General features: G+C 39.1%; 1 protein-coding gene and 1 non-coding gene across 4 annotated transcripts in view; one reads left to right on the top strand and one right to left on the bottom strand.

Annotated features, from left to right (window-relative positions):
• LOC106063479 (orexin/Hypocretin receptor type 1-like) overlaps nt 1–20,808 on the top strand; it is a 176,255-nt gene that overhangs the window by 148,862 nt on the left and 6,585 nt on the right. Inside the window, exons 8-9 of one of the 3 annotated variants that reach the window (XM_056028512.1) lie at nt 3,420–3,728; nt 10,792–10,828. In XM_056028512.1, coding sequence (XP_055884487.1) covers nt 3,420–3,728; nt 10,792–10,828 — 346 coding nt within the window. The remainder of the gene's footprint in view (nt 1–3,419; nt 3,729–10,791; nt 10,829–20,808) is intronic. The other 2 variants (XM_056028515.1, XM_056028513.1) reach the window with 2 other exon arrangements.
• Nucleotides 9,631–9,752, bottom strand: Trnal-caa (transfer RNA leucine (anticodon CAA)). Its single transcript has 2 exons — nt 9,715–9,752; nt 9,631–9,676 (listed from the first exon to the last, which is right to left on the bottom strand). It is a non-coding gene; the product is annotated as a tRNA-Leu (tRNA).

Here is a 20,808-nt window from a genome sequence, read left to right as displayed (position 1 = left end):
TAATTCAGTACTGTGTAAGTCTGACAAAAGTAATTCAGTACTGTGTGAGTCTGACAAAAGTAATACAGCACTGTGTAAGTCTGACAAAAGTAATACAGTACTGTGTGAGTCTGACAAAAGTAATTCAGTACTGTGTAAGTCTGACAAAAGTAATTCAGTACTGTGTAAGTCTGACAAAAGTAATTCAGTACTGTGTAAGTCTGACAAAAGTAATACAGCACTGTGTAAGTCTGACAAAAGTAATTCAGCACTGTGTAAGTCTGACAAAAGTAATTCAGTACTGTGTAAGTCTGACAAAAGTAATTCAGCACTGTGTAAGTCTGACAAAAGTAATTCTGTACTGTGTAAGTCTGACAAAAGTAATTCAGTACTGTGTAAGTCTGACAAAAGTAATTCAGTACTGTGTAAGTCTGACAAAAGTAATTCAGTACTGTGTAAGTCTGACAAAAGTAATTCAGTACTGTGTAAGTCTGACAAAAGTAATTCAGTACTGTGTAAGTCTGACAAAAGTAATTCAGCACTGTGTAAGTCTAACAAAAGTAATTCAGCACTGTGTAAGTCTGACAAAAGTAATACAGCACTGTGTAAGTCTGACAAAAGTAATCCAGTACTGCGTAAGTCTGACAAAAGTAATACAGCACTGTGTAAGTCTGACAAAAGTAATATAGAATAACAAATGTATTTATTTATTTACTGAGCCAAAGCCTACCCACACACTTTCTTCCCATTAGTCCGAAAAACTCTGGAAGATACGAAGATACGTATATATGAGTTACGTTGTTTCAATATAATGTTTGGGGGGGGGGGGGCATCAAGACAGAACTAGTCATTGAAAAAGTAATTAGTCGTGTTAAGGTTCATGTGGTTTTACTTTCATATGATATACAAACTGGACAAAACAACACTTTAAACAATGTGTTATTTCTTTTATTAATTACAATAAAAGCCTCAGAAATTTGAATTCAAATCTGAAATGAATTTTAATCGATTCTGGGGGTTTGGAAATTTCGCTTCTGTGTTTTATTTGAGCTCTTGGTGTATTTATTTAACAAATACTGGCAACTTAAGCTCTATTTATCTGGCAATCAACTTAGAGATACAGATTCATGTGGCGGAACGACCTTAGAGTTAAATCAATGGGAATATCTTCTTCTTCCATACGTTGAGGCTACTTACTTCCCTTAGACTTTAGATCAAGTTTCAAAGTTTTCTTTACCAGAGTCTTTGATTATTTGTATAAAATGCTTATTCCTAAACTTAATAAAGGACTATAGTTTTGTCTGAAGATAATGTGCCACTGTAAATACTAAGGCTTGTCTTCGAGTCCGAAGATTAGTTAGGAGTGCAGTATTTCCCGTGTGTGACCTACATATTTTACCTCATCCAGGGCAAGCATAACCATTGTCCGCAGGTGGTCGATTTAGATTTTCTTTTCGCCGTCTGCGTTTGTCCTCGGCAGCGGATTTTCAGATTGTCTCACATGTGTATCCCGCGGCCTTTGTGAGTGACCTCCAGCTGTCTTGCTCTGAGGCCGCATGCCACCAGGTGCTCTCTTCTATGTCAGCCAAGGAAAGTGACGCCTAAGCTGTTCTTTAAAACGTTTCCGTGGGGCGCCTCTGTAACGCCGACCACCTTTAAGTTCACCAAAAAAGACTGCCTTTGGCATACGTTCGTCTCCCATACGGGATACGTGCCCTACCCAGCGTAAATACTCAACTAATTAGTGGGAATAACTTAAATACAAATTAAAGCTTTGAATTGTAATCACATTGTCCAGAACCTATCAGATCTAGGCCGACTAAAGTTGACACAATCAAGTACTCGCAAGGAAACCTTTTATCGCTTAGTCTTCTCACATGACTATTTTCCATGTCCAGTTCAACTTCAGCAGCAAGAGATTGGAAATTTAGCCTCAATGTTTTTGTTACATCTTTCTTTATTCTATTTCAGTTTTAGCACTTATTGTTGGCTTAGGACATTTTGTTTCGAATTTCTCGTGCAGATAAAAGCGCAGAAGTCATTACTGGCCCATATATGTGACGATTCTATGATAATATCTTTACATTTGACATGAGTATGTTTGCATTAACATCATGTCAATGAGTGTGTGTTTAAGTCCAGTAATCCAGCGAAACTCAAGTCCCCCATTTATCTGAACACTACTTCTGTAGTTCTTTAAGTCACTTGACTTGGAAGTCGAACTAACAGTTTTACGACATTTCCACCTGCCAGTGGCTTAAAGAAGCGTGTCAATTGATGACCTTTTGGCGCCCTACTCTTTCATTTCCCTCGAGACTGCTGCTAGTCATCTAGTTCTGGAGAGAGCACGACTCAAGATTTGACGCTACATGATCAACCAGGTCAACGGGAGGGTTTTTTTTTTCCACAGCTCCAGAGAATAAAGTCATCGCTATAAGGGACATAACCACCAACTGGTATTCTGAGTAAAATTGGAAATAAAGTTATTATTTGGTTCCTTGCGCTAAAAGAAAATGTTTTTGAATGTCGAACTAGAATCTCACTTTCAAACTGGTTTGTTTGTTTTTAATATGCGCATAAACTTTGATTGATTTTAAAATCCGCTATTATTATTTGGCACTGTCCCCTAAATGCATGGAACGATTGTCGAAAATGCTAAAGACTCGCCTTCCTTATAGTTGCTTCCCTGCGCTCCTAAATTAATAACATATTTTCCTATGTGTAATAATGTTCCTTAAATGTCTCTTGATCGTCTGTGCTGTGTCTTGAATGTGTGCTAATGTCATCATCTAGAGTCATCTAGACCATCATTGTGTGTCTTTTTGTTTGTGTGTGTGTCTGTGTCTGTAAGTCTTGTTTTTTTTTTTCTTTTGTTTTTGCTTTGAACTTAAAAACAAAATATGTAATTATATTCGCCTTTTAGAAATCAAATGTATTGTAATGTACTATTCAATTAGTTCAATAATATAATGGATTCTATTGTAAGGAACGGAAGCTATAGGCCTACATAAACTTTGGATAATGAGTTGTTCTTTTTTATGCATACATCTCATTAAAAGTATCTTCGGGAAAAAAAACATCTTCATCTAATTCTGTTTCATAAAGATTGCAGCCATTTTTTTTTTTTTTTTAGTTTTGTTCAAGAGAGAATGTGAACATTATTGTTTAATTACGAATTCTGAAACATGTTCTTTATGTGTGAAAACATCAGATGGTGTATAATTACGCTTTCGCCTGTCATTACAGTGTGTTTCATTAATTGTGGTTATTAGGCTCTTTGTCCAATGAATTAAATGCGATTGTGAGCGGTATATCTGATGTTAAAGTGTTCCTCTCTAAACATTAAGTTCGCGAAATTAATTTTACACGCGTTGTACTGCAGAACCTTACAAGGAAACAAGATTTTATTGACCTATATTTTTTGTGTCTTCATCCGCCAGCTCTGCGACTGCGCAATCATAACAAAAATCGTCTACGCCAAGAGATGCACCAGACGACGTGTCCGACAATGAAGGACAACTCATGTTCCCTTCAGACGCAGAGCATGGTTCTTGGAACTCTTGCCTCGTCCTGCAGCAGTCTGTGCCCACAAAACCAAAGCAACCCAAATCTGCTGGCACCCAACTACGTTGTGGGATACAGGGCCACCTCTGCCTCCAATCATGGGATCGACGTGCTGTGCAGTGATGCCAATGACGTCAAGTACCTTTCACCCAATCAGAACTACAGGATGGCGTCACAATGTCAAGGTTAGCAACAGACCTCATTCCAGTATTTCTTCATTCAACTAATTCGTTCTTATAAGTTTTACTAACCTCTTACAATAATGCAACATAATTGTTTATATCTAAAACAATTTAAAAGACAAATCTAGATACTCTGGATACTCTTTAGCAGTTTGTCTAGAACTGGCTTATTTTGTACACCTTATAGAGTATTTGAATAGCCCTCTTTATTTGGCGCAAGGTTTTAGTCTAGCTTCTTCGTTTATTTCCTTGCTTGTAGTTCCAATGGGTGTTATTTGGTTCTACTGTCAGCTCACATCTTCGTCCTAGTCAAAACAATAACTCAGAAACTCAAAATCACAAGGAACAAAATTTGATTTATTTATTTATTAGTACGGATGGTTTGCTAAGTGTTAGAGCGTCGTGCTAATAACACGAATGTACTGAGTTCGATCCCATACTGGCCATTTTTGTTCTTCTCCGCTTTTCATTACAAAAATAAATGTTCAATTTTCTAGATCATTTGAACAAAAAGTTGAACTTAATGAAATAACAAAAAATTATTTAAAAAAAAAACAAGTTTAGTTGTATCAATTAGTTTGGATCAGTCATGTTATTAAATTTGTAAAAGATTAACAATAATAAATCTGTGCGATTAGAAATATTGTTAAAATTGTTTTTGTTTAGCGCAATTTCATGCTTTTAGCTTTCTCAAGGGTCCCTATGCTACGATCCTATCACTTGTCTCAAGGGTCCCTATGCTACGATCCTATCACTTGTCTCAAGGGTCCCTATGCTACGATCCTATCACTTGTCTCAAGGGTCCCTATGCTACGATCCTATCACTTGTCTCAAGGGTCCCTATGCTACTATCCTATCACTTGTCTCAAGGGTCCCTATGCTACGATCTTATCACTTGTCTAGACCACTTGGAAAGGGGTGAGGGAAGAATAAAACAGGGTTTTTGGGAGATCGCTTTTTAAATATATTTATATATGCAATGAAATTGAGATGCTACAGAAGGATCCCAGGCATCACATTCAAAGACCGCATCACAAACCAAGAAATTAGAGACAGGGTTACTGCAGCGATCGGAGCCCATGACGACCTGCTAACTATTGTAAAAAGACGAAAACTTAAAACCTTTGGCCACATTACAAGATCTACGGGGCTCGCAAAGACCTTCCTTCAGGGAACAGTGCCAGGTAAAAGAAGAAGAGGCAGACAGAAAAAGCGATGGAAGGACAACATTAAAGAATGGACGGGCCTGCCATTGAGAAAGGTTCTAAACAAGGCAAAAAAAAGGGAGGAATGGAGAAAGACGGTCGACAAATCTTGCTTGGTGCCCCAACGGTCCAACAGACTAAGGGATAGGTAAAGGTAAAAAAAAAATATTTTAAAAAAAAGGTGAACGGCCTGAATTCGAACTCGTGGGCTATAGCCTTATCAGGCTTCTTAAGCTCTGGTAGTGAAGAGCTTATGATCATGAAAGATTTCCCTTGTTCGAGATACCAAACAAAATAATTAATTATCAATAGTTAATTAACCAATTGGTTAATTTTTTAAAAAATTCTGGTATTGTCAGGTAAAAGAAATAATTGCTCAAAATTTTAGCTTAATCCGAGATTGGGTGTGGGAGAAATGACGTGTATACACTTTTACCAGACAGACAGAGTGAGTTGATATACCTTTGTAAAAAATGATGTCACCTTGTTTCTCTTTGGCTTGTGTTTATGTTTTTTGTTTGTCTCTTGTGTTTATGGGTTTGCTTGTATTCTTTGTCTTTCATTGTGTTTTAAAGCCGAATTAGTTTCATTCACTTATGGTTTAGACTCGCTGTTTAATTGTTTGTGTTGCCATGGTTCCAAACGGACAATTGGGGTTCAACTTCACTATTTTCACTGCGTAAAACAAATGACCTTTGACCTAAACATTGGCTTTTCTTTGATTTGAAAGTTGCACCAAATTTTCCTTCAAATAAAGTAACTGTAAGATCTCGCCCTATCCAACTAGTATAAACATAAAAGTACAGGCATGTGGTGTGTTGACGTGAAACCAGTGGTTATCTACCTTTTGTTTCTCTCAAACTTTTATGTACTTTCTCTTGCCACGCCCCCTCCTAATGACCTCCCTCCCTACCCCCCTTTTTTCCCGATATCACACACATACACACGCCCAGCTTATTCTTCTTTTCTTTCGAAGCATGAGTTCAATGTATGTCTCAGTAAGCACGTTATTCCTTTCTGTAGCCCACGTGGGGAAAATTAGCTCTAGTTTTGTAGTGTAGATATCAACCAGAGTATTTATCGTTCGTTTCCAAATACTCTAAGTCTAAGAGATCCTACAATGGTCTAGATTAAAAGCAGATTTGAACTCTTTCGCTGTTCCTTCACAGCACAGTCGTTGCTACTATCACCCGCTGCAATCGTATGGCATTAGCTCCTACAGTTGTCTTGGCTAACACAGTCTGCTGGTTGTAATCTAGCAATTTGACATTGAAGTTTTCCAAATGACGCATTTTGAGCTAAAGGTTGTCCCTGTTAATGTAGATTACGCTATGTAATGTCTATAGGCTTTATAGTATTAGGATGGGGGTTGAAACAGCAACAAAAAAACGAACTCCCCATTTCCCTGGACGCAGCTATCACTCTGACTTCTCGCCTAAACCCAATCCAGTTGTAATGAGTCAATAATCCCGGTCAAAGAAATATTTAACAATACTCCACATTGAATGCACATCACACTGATCCACAAACAGAAAGCGAAAACAATCCTCAATCCTCAATCTAGAAAATTAAAAAAAAAACAAATACACTTTAACACACTAACACACTAACACACTTCTTAGGTCATTTTACGTCCTTCACAAACACAATAGTATAGTAGTTCGCAAGTGTCCAAAAAAATGGTTAGTAAGGGGAGGGGGGAGGGTTACTTAGTATTAGCATTAAGTACTAGTCGACCTGCGGCATAGCATACGCCGCTATTTTGCAGGGCCGGTCTTAGGCCACTGCAACCTATGTGACCGAAGGATCCGCACTTTCATGGAACCCGCGCTAATTCAAGGTGTATAAATGATTAAATTAAACCATTTTATAACTTAAAACGGATTTTCCGCGCACTCCTGTCGATTTACCAGGAACTCCGAAATTGAAAAATATACGAAAAAGTCCCTAAAATATACGGAAATACATAGAAAAAAAATTTCATTTTGGGGTGTCATTCAATATGGAAAACGTCAATCCTACGCGCTATTAATAAAAACGGCATTATGCATTAGCCGTAATTGTGTAATCAGGTGAAAGAAGATTCTCGCGCCTCAAACTAATGAAGAATTACTTGATGTCAACAATTCTCAAAGATAGATTGAAACATTTGGTAATTCTTGCTATTGAGCGGGATCTATGTGGGAAACATAAATTATTATGATATACTATATGACTTTGCTACACGCAAGGCTCGTAAAGTAATTCTGTACGTAGTAAAGAATGAATAAAATGCATAGACGAATTTATTTTATAATACAAACTCTTAAATTTGACTTATTGTCCGCTTCCCTACCCAAATTTGGCCCCGCGAAATCCGTTTCGAATAGGGCCCCACAATGCTTAAGTCCGGCCATGCTATTTAGTGTTTGTAAAATGTTTTACATGTTTCGGATGTTCCTTCAGAGTTGTCGATAGTTTACTTCCTAGTCCAAACCTCCCGCATGGGATAGGAGCGGCAGGGTTTGACAGTCCAGCGCGCAGCCATCCGTAGCGAGCTGTGAAAACGTGTTCTCCCCCCCCCCCCCTCTTTTTTTTTTTTTCGTGGGATGACTATCCGCAGAAATAAGAGAGTGATCTTCCCATTTACTTCTCGTCTGACCTGATTAGGGAAGAAGAGAATTATATATAAAGATATGTTTGAGTGTTTCTTATGTAGAACCATAGACATGTGTGTGTGTGTGTGTGTGTGTGTGTATGTATATATTGTTACAAATGAACAGTGATAGGTAGAGGTCAACGTATGACCCCGGCGAGATGACACAGCAGCGAGTGTTCTCTGGAATCTACGCGTATAAACAAAGACAGGATGTGACGTGTCCTCACGTGTTGTTCCAGGAACAAACAGATCTAAGAAGGGGGCAGTTACTAATGAACAGTGACAGATAGAGGTCAGTACGTGTGACCCCGGCTTGATGACACTGCAGCAGGTATTCTCTGGAATCTACATGTAAAAACAAAGACAGGATGTGACGTGTCCTCACGTGTTGTTCCAGGAACAAACAGATCTAAGAAGGGGGCAGTTACTAATGAACAGTGACAGATAGAGGTCAGTACGTGTGACCCCGGCTTGATGACACTGCAGCAGGTATTCTCTGGAATCTACATGTAAAAACAAAGACAGGATGTGACGTTTCCTCACTTGTTCCAAAAGATACAAGCAGTGTTTGTGCAACTTTGGAGGAGCGATTAGGGACTCTATATAAGCCAGAGAGTTAATGTGAAAGTCAGTCGTGAGTGAGCCGTTACAGTCGATACAGACGATGTAAGACGTGTGCGGCTCTAGTGGAAGAGAAATGTGTACGACTCGGTGCAAGTTAACTAGGGTAGAGTTAACTGGAGTGGACTACTTTCGTTAAAGTCTATACAGCGAACTACAGTGGACTTGAGCCGTTACAGTCGATGTAAGACGTGTGCGGCTCTGATTCGGTAGACTTGAGTACGACTTGATCATCTTTGGGAGACCTGGAGCGACACTGGTAAGTCTGTCGTTGGTCTGTTCTGTGGAATACGGCTCGATGCAAGTTGAGAAGAGATGAATTGCAACGAAATGAACAGATTAATTGCAACGAAGTATAGCTAACTGTAAACTGACAGATATTGTACAGTCTTCTACACTACATGTTACAGTGGCGAATTGTTAGAGTTAATAGTCATTTAAGTTATATGAAACTGAAAGTTGAGTCGTCAAGTTCTTTGCAGTGTTTTTATTTGTGTGCCTACTAGTACATTCAGCCAGAAGATTCAGAAATACGTAACAATATGTATGTATATGTATATATGTGTGAGTGTGTGTGTGTATAGAACCTATTCCAATACGTTAAGAGTTACAAAAGTTCAGAGAGTTTTTGTCCTGAAGGACAGCTGCAAGAGTTGATACTTCGCAAGAAATACGTTTCAATACAGACACTTCATTTAGCCTACATAGTTCTAGCCAATGCTTCTGACTTGGGACTAGATTTAGAATGTAGGTCTTTCTGTATTTTCTTTTAAAATCATTTCGCTCTATTTTTCTATGTTCGTTACTGTGGCTATGTCTCTTATAGAGTGGGTCATAACAGAAGCAACGTTTGCCTTCTGTCCTCTTGTGTTGATCTTGTGATTAATTTGAACATTGTGTAAGATCTGTTGATCTGATGTCAGTGTAATGGACATTGTGTCTATAGAGTCTGTATCTAGACCACTCAGCTAGATCTCGTTAAATAAATGTAAACTTGTTAATGCCACACATTGTCTGAATCAGGCGTGTCAAGATGCACCAGATGAAGCAGCAAAGATCATTTTATATTGTCTTGCTGGTGGGGATAGGAGAGGGGGGGGGGGGGTTTGGGTGTGGTAAGGAACTTCTCGTTGTCGAGTCAATACATACACTGACCTATAAAGAAATAGTTGTCTTTTCCTTTTGTCTTAAAATAACTGGCATATATATTTGAAATGTAAATTGTTAACTTGCCTTGCTACTACGCAGACTGTTAAATCTGGCAACCTTAGACAGATAATTTTAATGACTTACGACTCATGGTTTCACGACTAAATGGAAGCCATATCAAACATGATCAATACTGGAAGTTTTAAATAACAAGTATCAGATTCTGATTATGTAGGAGGGCGTAATGTTTTAAATTAAGAGAAACTCCTTAAAAAAAAAAAAAAAAAAAAATTGTCAGAAGTGGGATTTGAACCCACGCCCACATTCGTGGACCAGAACACTCAATCCCATGATTCATGAGAAGGATACTACCATCCTTGAGTCTGGCGCCTTAGACCACTCGGCCATCCTGACATGACAACATGGTGATATAAAAACCTTATGATCTTTGTTTTGAGCCCTGACATTATGATGCTTTCCAAATTATATTTTATATATACGAATCACGAAATTATTCTATAGCTTTAGAATTTAGATCTACATAGACACTATGTGGCCCACAGCAATGAAAGGAGTAACCTGGCGAACAAAAAAGATTTTCAATTTCAGTGAAGTTAATGTTCTTTTTCAATTGCCCAGATTTGAATCACAAATTATGTCTTTTACCTGTTGTGAAAAATAACTTGACATTTGATCAAATACAAAATTTGAGATTTGTCAATCATGGGAGATTTAATTTTGTAACTCTTCACACTGTTTTATTTTGGTTCTGTGCTTAACCTGCAAGTACAAGAAATATTGTTTGAATACGTTTGCTTTACATAAAATATAATTTTTTACTAGATGAGGATATTATATGGCTGGACTGTAGTTTGGATTTATCGATGGTCCCGGGTTCAAACCCTGCCCGCTCCCATACCCCGTCGTCCTGCTGGAGATTTGGACTAGGAAGTAAACTATCGTCAACTCTGAAGGAACATCCGAAACATGTCAAACATTTTACGAACATTATATTCTGGGCCATAATTCTTTGGTTTATTTCAGAGCATGCAGGTACAGGAGGAACATCTGCGGTCATCTCGTCCGGGGGCCTTAATCAAAGCTTTGTTTTATTTCTTTTCAAAGTTATTTGTGTATGTCCATTACAAGGCAATGTTTATATGCCTTTATTTCGTTTTATAGTTGTATTTTATTTGCCAGTTATTTTTTTATTGATTCAAGTGATTAATTTTCAAACTTTAGAAAATATTTTCATTTTATTTATAATCCAAATATAAAAGCTATATCATTACAGTTTATTGGCCAATTTCTAGTCTGCTTCTGTAGAGCTACTCCGGGGCACAGAAAGGCCGGGCCGCAGCCACCCATATTCGCCAAAATGTTTTCAATGACATTGTTGATTTTTAAATTTCATACTTGTCACGTGACATCAAGTCTTCTTTTCTCCCCACAGCTGCCGCCTACACCTACCCTGCGCCTTCTCCCATCAGGTAAGACCAACAGGATCTACGTCATAAAGTTTGTTTTGCTGAAGGTCGTCCCATTATAGTTTTGATTCTCTGTTTCTTGGAAAGTATACAGTTGGTAACGTGTGGGGAGTGTTGCAGTTGACTGGGGAGGGGCGGTGATTTACCAGAACTCAATATGTGTCTAGGGGGAGAGTTACAACTGACAGGGTTAGGGTTACAGTTGACAGGGTTAGGGTTACAGTTTAGATCTGAATGGCCAGTGGCACAGCTGACAGGGTTAGGGTTACAGTTTAGATCTGAATGGCCAGTGGCACAGCTGACAGGGTTAGGGTTACAGTTTAGATCTGAATGGCCAGTGGCACAGCTGACAACACTACACGTTGCTGGACAGTCCCCGTGCTTCTACAATCGTTTCTCAGATAATACATAGTATATTTAAAGATAATCTTAAAATGAAAAAGATGCCAGGTCTAGTGAAAAATACCCAACGGTGGAAGTACTGTAATTATGTACCGGAATTTACAAAGAAGTGGCCACGTTGGATGACCGAAAATGTTTTGTTTTGTATTATTTTGTAACTACCCCTGCCTCATGGAGATTAAATGTACCATACTAGCTAGCCAGTTGTTTTTTTTTTTTTTTGGCTTTTTGTTACAAGCCTTATTAGTTACTCAACCTCTAATATAACAAATTTTAAAAAGTCTTTAACTTCATCATTAATTTGTTATTTTAACAGATATTGCAACGACACATCTTAGACTTTGTAGAATAAAACCCTCGTTAAGTTGATGTTCCATTAGTAGAATTCAATGACTCGGTGTAGAAAAGAAGTTTAGTGAAAGTTTAAACACGTGACACTATTCCGAAAGGAAAAAAAAAAGGCTCCCACTGTCATTGGTGCTATTTATTTTATTTCGAATGACAAGTCCATGTTTTGTCAGGCCAAATATTTTGTTTCAATAATGTTACCTGTGCTGCACGCTTGGAAAAAGTTTGTCTATGTTTATTTGGTCTGGAACACTTGTTCATCCTTCACTAGCACGGCGGCCTGCAGCTCTTTCAGCCCCCAACACAATTTTCTGTCAATCGAACCGCCCCCAACCCGCTATAATGTAGAGACTAGAATGAGTCTAAACAAACTACTTCGGACCATGAGCTGAAATAAATAGGCCTTCTCGTCTGCCCACACACACACACAATTTATTTATTCCGCCAATGAAATGCCCCTCCCCAACCACACACTTTTTGACCCTTGTAATCAAAACGGCACCCCTAATCACATACACACACACAAACCCCTACTCACACACACACACACACCTACTCACACACACACACACACACCTACTCACACACACACAAACCCCTACTCACACACACACACCTACTCACACACACACACACACACACACCTACTCACACACACACAAACCCCTACTCACACACACACACACCTACTCACACACACACACACACCTACTCACACACACACAAACCCCTACTCACACACACACACACACAAACCACACATTTCTTTGTCCCTTCAATTTGGTGTATACATTACAATGAAATCCCAAACTATTTTTGGTTTGTCCTCCTCCAATCAAACGATAACGATATCACATTTAGAAACACACACACACACAAACGTTATGAAATAAAGCAGGAAATACACACACTTAATGTCAATGTAATAGCAAATGAACACATTCTTGGTGGTGTTTGTTAAAAGAAAAATTGAAATCCTTTCGATTTGATGACATCAGAAGATTCACTGATGAAAACAAAATGTAAAAAAAAAAAAACAAATCATTATTTGTATTGAAGCATGACTTTTTTGTTGCTAGAGCGTACATAGATAGAGGCCAACAACTCGTAGTTTAACATCTTTTTTTTACAAAGTCAATTTTAAATTACAGGCTTTCTGACATGTAGGCTAGAGACTAATACAGAAGTCCTGTTAGATCGACCCCTGGATTCCAGTATTCAACTTTTGGAGTCTTTGGGAAACATCAAGGAAAAAGAAAACTAGGATCAAATAGTTTGTTCCATTTAATTACAAAAGAGCATCTGTGCGAACTTCCGTTAGAAAAACTGGTCGGTCATGGAGCTTAAAATAGACAAATGTTTATGTTTGTGAGTGATTCTTTGAAATATTTCTTCCTTTTCTGTTTGGTCTTTGTCACTAATGAGGGTTGGAGGAGGTTCCATCTTTTTTTGTTTTTACCTTGTGTATCACAGAAGGATGGTCACATACTTGTAGCAACGTATTTCTCTATTTTTTACCTCCTGCTTTAAAACGAGTTTTTTTTTTTTTTTGTTTTTTTTTTTTGTCAGTCTAACTGTCTGATAAACGCTGATCCTTGGGTGGACACTGGGGGCCGCCTTAGAGTGTGTGTGAAACACGAACTCCTTATGTAATCTTGTTTAGTTTACTCTCTCATCTCTCTCTCTCTCTCTCATTTCTCTCCCTCTCTCTTTCTCGTTCTTCTCATTAACGTCTCTCTTTTTCTCTCTTGTCTTTCTGTCTCCGTCTCAATTGCTGTTGAATTGATTTTCACATCTATATTTTGCGATTCTTTTAACAACAGTTCATTCAACCAACATACATCCATACAGCTCTATAGTCATACATTCATATGTACAAGCCCAGCTTTTAAATACACTTTATTTCATTATCTCTAAACGTCCACCATGTAGATATCTCTTAAACACATAGATATCACTGAGTACTCATAAATATCACTTAAACACATAGATATCTCATAAACATAGGCATCTCTTAAACACATAGGTATCTCTTAAACACATAGGTATCTCTTAAACACATAGGTATCTCTTAAACACATAGGCATCTCTTAAGCACATAGGTATCTCTTAAACACATAGGTATCTCTTAAACACATAGGCATCTCTTAAGCACATAGGTATCTCTTAAACACATAGGTATCTCTTAAACACATAGGTATCTCTTAAACACATAGGTATCTCTTAAGCACATAGGCATCTCTTAAGCACATACGGATATCTCTTAGCACATATAGATATCTCTTAGCCAGGGACGGACTGGCTATATGGGCATTCGGGCAAATGCCCGGTGGCCCGGTACCCAAATGGGCAGGTAGGGCCGCATGAATGCTACTATAGAATGTATTAAATTGTTAAAGTTGTGTAATATTCTCGTGTACAACGGAGCGTCTTGTTAAACACTAAATCGTTTAGAGACTCTACGGTATAATGCTAATTTAATCTATAGTCTGCATCCGTAGACAGTGCTACTAGTAGGCTTCATCCTTATAGGGCCCACACCTTTAGCGATTAAAAGCAACATAAGGCCTACTATATTTCATAAAAAGATACAGAGTTCATTGTATGCATGCGTTCAGTTATCGATACATTATCAAACTTATCAGAATGATTTTGAGGACAGCTAGACCTAGAATTGGTTGTCCATCCTATGATATACAATTTGTGGGCCGGATTGTATAGAAATGCCTAGGCCGATTTTAGCACCCAGTTCGCCCCCTGCTCTTAGCACATATAGATATAAGGTTTCAATAATCCCAGTAAGATTTGATGAGTAGAGGAAAGGTTTCTGAACTAAAGTCATTAGAAACAAAGAGTCTAGCATAAGATAATTTTCCTTCTCTCTCTCGGACGCTCTCTGACTCTCTCTCTTTCTATGACTTTCTTTCTGACTGTCTCTCTCTGACTCTCTCTCTCTGACTGACTCTCTCTGACTCTCTCTCTGACTCTCTCTCTCTGACTCTCTCCTTCTCTCTCTCTCTCTCTCTCTATTTCTTGGATTCACTTGTACACATTTTTGATGAGGAAAAAAATGTACTCCCATTCAAGTTGATTTGTCTGGGCAAGGAGCAGCTGTTGAGTGTCAAGTCCTCATCATCAACATGACAGAAACACAAGTCAACAATACACACAAGTTGATTTGTCTGGGCAAGGAGCAGCTGTTGAGTGTCAAGTCCTCATCATCAACATGACAGAAACACAAGTCAACAATACACACAAGTTGATTTGTCTGGGCAAGGAGCAGCTGTTGAGTGTCAAGTCCTCATCATCAACATGACAGAAACACAAGTCAACAATACACACAAGTTGATTTGTCTGGGCAAGGAGCAGCTGTTGAGTGTCAAGTCTTCATCATCAACATGACAGAAACACAAGTCAACAATACACACAAGTTGATTTGTCTGGGCAAGGAGCAGCTGTTGAGTGTCAAGTCCTCATCATCAACATGACAGAAACACAAGTCAACAATACACACAAGTTGATTTGTCTGGGCAAGGAGCAGCTGTTGAGTGTCAAGTCCTCATCATCAACATGACAGAAACACAAGTCAACAATACACAGTTAATAGACTTGCCTTCATATTACCAGCTTATTTGATTAGTCTTAATCTGCCCATCTACCAAATAACTTGAACGCAAAAACAAACCATGTATTAAAAAAAAATAGGATTTGGAATTTGGTGATTTTAGGGCCGCCTCTGAGTCCAACAAGCTCTTATGGATACCTGACACTAGTTGGGGAAAAGTAAAGGCGGTTGGTTGTTGTGGGAGAGAGAGAGAGAGACAGTGACAGAGGGAAAGAAGACGACTACGACGTGAGACAGAGAGAGAGAGAGACAGTGACAGAGAGAAAGAAGACGACTACGACGAGAGAGAGAGAGAGAGACAGTGACAGAGAGAAAGAAGACGACTACGACGAGAGAGAGAGAGAGTGACAGAGAGAAAGAAGACGACTACGACGAGAGAGAGAGAGAGAGAGAGACAGTGACAGAGAGAAAGAAGACGACTACGACGAGAGAGAGAGAGAGAGAGAGAGACAGTGACAGAGAGAAAGAAGACGACTACTACGAGAGAGAGAGAGAGACAGTGACAGAGAGAAAGAAGACGACTACGACGTGAGAGAGAGAGAGAGACAGTGACAGAGAGAAAGAAGACGACTACGACGAGAGAGAGAGAGAGAGACAGTGACAGAGAGAAAGAAGACGACTACGACGAGAGAGAGAGACAGTGACAGAGAGAAAGAAGACGACTACGACGAGAGAGAGAGAGAGAGACAGTGACAGAGAGAAAGAAGACGACTACGACGAGAGAGAGAGAGACAGTGACAGAGAGAAAGAAGACGACTACGATGAGAGAGAGAGAGACAGTAACAGAGAGAAAGAAGACGACTACGACGTGAGTGAGTGAGAGAGAAAGAGAGACAGTGACAGAGAGAAAGAAGACGACTACGACGAGAGAGAGAGAGAGACAGTGACAGAGAGAAAGAAGACGACTACGACGAGAGAGAGAGAGAGAGAGAGACAGTGACAGAGAGAAAGAAGACGACTACGACGAGAGAGAGAGAGACAGTGACAGAGAGAAAGAAGACGACTACGACGAGAGAGAGAGAGAGAGAGAGAGACAGTGACAGAGAGAAAGAAGACGACTACGACGAGAGAGAGAGAGAGACAGTGACAGAGAGAAAGAAGACGACTACGACGAGAGAGAGAGACAGTGACAGAGAGAAAGAAGACGACTACGACGAGAGAGAGAGAGACAGTGACAGAGAGAAAGAAGACGACTACGACGAGAGAGAGAGAGACAGTGACAGAGAGAAAGAAGACGACTACGACGAGAGAGAGAGAGAGAGACAGTGACAGAGAGAAAGAAGACGACTACGACGAGAGAGAGAGAGAGACAGTGACAGAGAGAAAGAAGACGACTACGACGTGAGAGAGAGAGAGAGAGACAGTGACAGAGAGAAAGAAGACGACTTCGACGAGAGAGAGAGAGAGACAGTGACAGAGAGAAAGAAGACGACTACGACGAGAGAGAGAGAGAGAGAGAGACAGTGACAGAGAGAAAGAAGACGACTTCGACGAGAGAGAGAGAGAGACAGTGACAAAGAGAAAGAAGACGACTACGACAAGAGAGAGAGAGAGAGAGACAGTGACAGAGAGAAAGAAGACGACTACGACGAGAGAGAGAGAGACAGTGACAGAGAGAAAGAAGACGACTACGACGTGAGAGAGAGAGAGAGAGACAGTGACAGAGAGAAAGAAGACGACTACGACGAGAGAGAGAGAGACAGTGACAGAGAGAAAGAAGACGACTACGACGTGAGAGAGAGAGAGAGACAGTGACAGAGAGAAAGAAGACGACTACGACGAGAGAGAGAGAGAGACAGTGACAGAGAGAAAGAAGACGACTACGACGTGAGAGAGAGAGAGAGAGACAGTGACAGAGAGAAAGAAGACGACTTCGACGAGAGAGAGAGAGAGACAGTGACAGAGAGAAAGAAGACGACTACGACGAGAGAGAGAGAGAGAGAGAGACAGTGACAGAGAGAAAGAAGACGACTTCGACGAGAGAGAGAGAGAGACAGTGACAAAGAGAAAGAAGACGACTACGACAAGAGAGAGAGAGAGAGAGAGACAGTGACAGAGAGAAAGAAGACGACTACGACGAGAGAGAGAGAGACAGTGACAGAGAGAAAGAAGACGACTACGACGTGAGAGAGAGAGAGAGAGACAGTGACAGAGAGAAAGAAGACGACTACGACGAGAGAGAGAGAGAGAGTGACAGAGAGAAAGAAGACGACTACGACGTGAGAGAGAGAGAGAGAGAGAGAGAGTAATCAGATGTATGATTAATTTGAGATATTCCATTAGATGAGCAGTTCTAAATTGGAAATAATTAATTATATTATATAAATTTTATAGTAATGAGAGGCAGAGAGTCTTCATGAGTGTACAAATCCCTAGGGGAAGACAGTTCTAGAGAGAGTGAGAGAGAGAAAGAGAGTGTGTCTGTGTGTGTTAGCGATTGGCTGTGAATGATGCAACATATGTGGCATTGTCGTCACTTGATCTTAGTTAGAAGAGACTACTACAGAATGTGATGTGTTATTTTAGTGACTTAGATTGTGTTTAAAGAATATTATTACTAAAATCTACTAAATTTAGTTGATCTTATATTAACTTGATTTTGTCTATATTATAAACAAATTGTTATTTAGTTTGCTCACACAAGGAAGTTATTCAAGTTTTTTAAAGTCTCATTAGTTCAGATCCATTACGCCTACACCGGTTTAGTTGTCTACCAGCAGTTTGGTGCTACAAGAGTACAAGTCAACGACCGGTAACCCCCCCCCCCTTCTTCGACGTCACTAAATGTCGCGTTCAAAGTACGTCATCTAGTGTGTGTCGCTAGTTTATGTACCTGACACAGTGCACAGTGCACAGAGCGTGACAAACTATGCAGATTATCTTTTGAATGTTCTTGATTATAAATGATTATAGTTCCTTTATCCTTATAACATGCTTGACGAGATTAGATCATAAACTTTGGTACATTTGTTTTGTGAGAAAGAACTTTCTATTTTACCAGAGCTTCCATTCTTAAGTTTGTTAATAAAAATAATTATTTTTAAATTAAGGATTTATTATTTCATTATTTATAAAGATCCTAATCGTGTATCAGTTATCCGAAAATGATATTAAACAATGGCATATAATATCTGCACATATAAAGTGGGGGGGGGGGGCATATCTCAAAATAACTTAGTGCCTTTTCAAGACTATATCTGGTCCCGTTGATAGAGAGTCGTAACACCATTATAAATATATATACACTATTTGTAGTTACGCCTTTTGATTTCTAGTTGAAATATTTGTAGTCACGCCTTTTGATTTCTAGTTGAAATATTAAATAACAAGACAAAGGTGACACGATCCAATTGTAAAGGTTTATAAATCATGAATAAAGCTAAAGTAGTCAATGAACATGAGAAAATGGCATCAGATGAGACCAAATGTCATTCTCGTGATCATGTATGTGTTGTGTGTTGTTTTTGTCTCTCATATCTTTCAGCACGAATTTGTTGGTCTAGTGCAGGGTAAGTAGGTCTCTCTCACATACCTATGTCTTCTCTAGGGTAAGTAGGTCTCTCTCACATACCTATGTCTTGTCTAGGGTAAGTAGGTCTCTCTCACATACCTATGTCTTGTCTAGGGTAAGTAGGTCTCTCTCACATACCTATGTCTTGTCTAGGGTAAGTAGGTCTCTCTCACATACCTATGTCTTCTCTAGGGTAAGTAGGTCTCTCTCACATACCTATGTCTTGTTTAGGGTAAGTAGGTCTCTCTCACATACCTATGTCTTGTCTAGGGTAAGTAGGTCTCTCTCACATACCTATGTCTTGTCTAGGGTAAGTATGTCTCTCTCACATACCTATGTCTTCTCTAGGGTAAATATGTCTCTCTCACATACCTATGTCTTCTCTAGGTAAATATGTCTCTCTCACATACCTATGTCTTGTCTAGGGTAAGTAGGTCTCTCTCACATACCTATGTCTTCTCTAGGGTAAGTAGGTCTCTCTCACATACCTATGTCTTCTCTAGGGTAAATATGTCTCTCTCACATACCTATGTTTTCTCTAGGGTAAGTATAATAGGTCTCTCTCACATACCTATGTTTTCTCTAGGGTAAGTATAATAGGTCTCTCTCACATACCTATGTCTTCTCTAGGGTAAGTAGGTCTCTCTCACATACCTATGTCTTGTCTAGGGTAAGTAGGTCTCTCTCACATACCTATGTCTTGTCTAGGGTAAGTAGGTCTCTCTCACATACCTATGTCTTGTCTAGGGTAAGTAGGTCTCTCTCACATACCTATGTCTTCTCTAGGGTAAGTAGGTCTCTCTCACATACCTATGTCTTGTTTAGGGTAAGTAGGTCTCTCTCACATACCTATGTTTTCTCTAGGGTAAGTATAATAGGTCTCTCTCACATACCTATGTTTTCTCTAGGGTAAGTATAATAGGTCTCTCTCACATACCTATGTCTTCTCTAGGGTAAGTAGGTCTCTCTCACATACCTATGTATTCTCTAGGGTAAGTAGGTCTCTCTCACATACCTATGTTTTCTCTAGGGTAAGTAGGTCTCTCTCACATACCTATGTCTTCTCTAGGGTAAATATGTCTCTCTCACATACCTATGTATTCTCTAGAGTAAGTAGGTCTCTCTCACATACCTATTTTTTCTCTAGGGTAAATATGTCTCTCTCACATACCTATGTTTTCTCTATGGTAAATATGTCTCTCTCACATACCTATGTATTCTCTAGAGTAAGTAGGTCTCTCTCACATACCTATTTTTTCTCTAGGGTAAATATGTCTCTCTCACATACCTATGTTTTCTCTATGGTAAATATGTCTCTCTCACATACCTATGTATTCTCTAGGGTAAGTAGGTCTCTCTCACATACCTTTTTTTTCTCTTGGGTTAGTAGGTGTCTCTTACATACCTATGTATTCTCTTGGGTAAGTAGGTCTCTCTCACATACCTATGTATTCTCTATGCAATATGTCACGGCTTTGAACTTTTATAGAAAGAGATAACTAAATATATTTTATTTTCTATTTAGGCATACCACATTTTAGTAACATTTTTAGTAACATACAAATGCATTGGTTAGTGACGCGTCTTTGTACGCTCAGGGAGTATATACATTTATAAAAGTTTTTCTACTCATTATGACTCACATTATGACAACATACAGTGAAGTATTACAGAGACAGTCTTAACACCTCATTACAGACATAGCATTCACCCAATTGGATCGTGCTTCGAAAGAAAGTCTTCGTTTATTTTGTTTTTTAATTGCTTATCGTGACATTCGGGCAAATTTCAAACTATTTATGTGCAATGCGATAGAATTTAATTCTCGAACGCCTCCTTGATTACTTTGCCTTTTAAAATATTGATCTTGACATATGTATCCACTATGCATCCAGGCCAAACGACACATATCATTGCTGAAGTTCATTCCCCTTTTCATAAAGGTGTTTGAGCTTCAGGAAATTATTTAAACTCCTCCATGAACAGCAGACGATATCACTTTCTAAAGCATTTAGCGTTAATCCTGCCACCAGGTGCAATAGAACCCTTGGACTGAAAGATTCACTGAGGAGGCCTCGTGTGTTAGACAAAGAGTCG

Source organism: Biomphalaria glabrata, chromosome 5 (assembly GCF_947242115.1).
Source record: "Biomphalaria glabrata chromosome 5, xgBioGlab47.1, whole genome shotgun sequence".
In the NCBI taxonomy this organism is placed as follows: Eukaryota; Metazoa; Mollusca; class Gastropoda; family Planorbidae; genus Biomphalaria; species Biomphalaria glabrata.
Note: the sequence above shows the minus strand (reverse complement) of the source record. Positions and strands in the feature narration are given on the sequence as shown.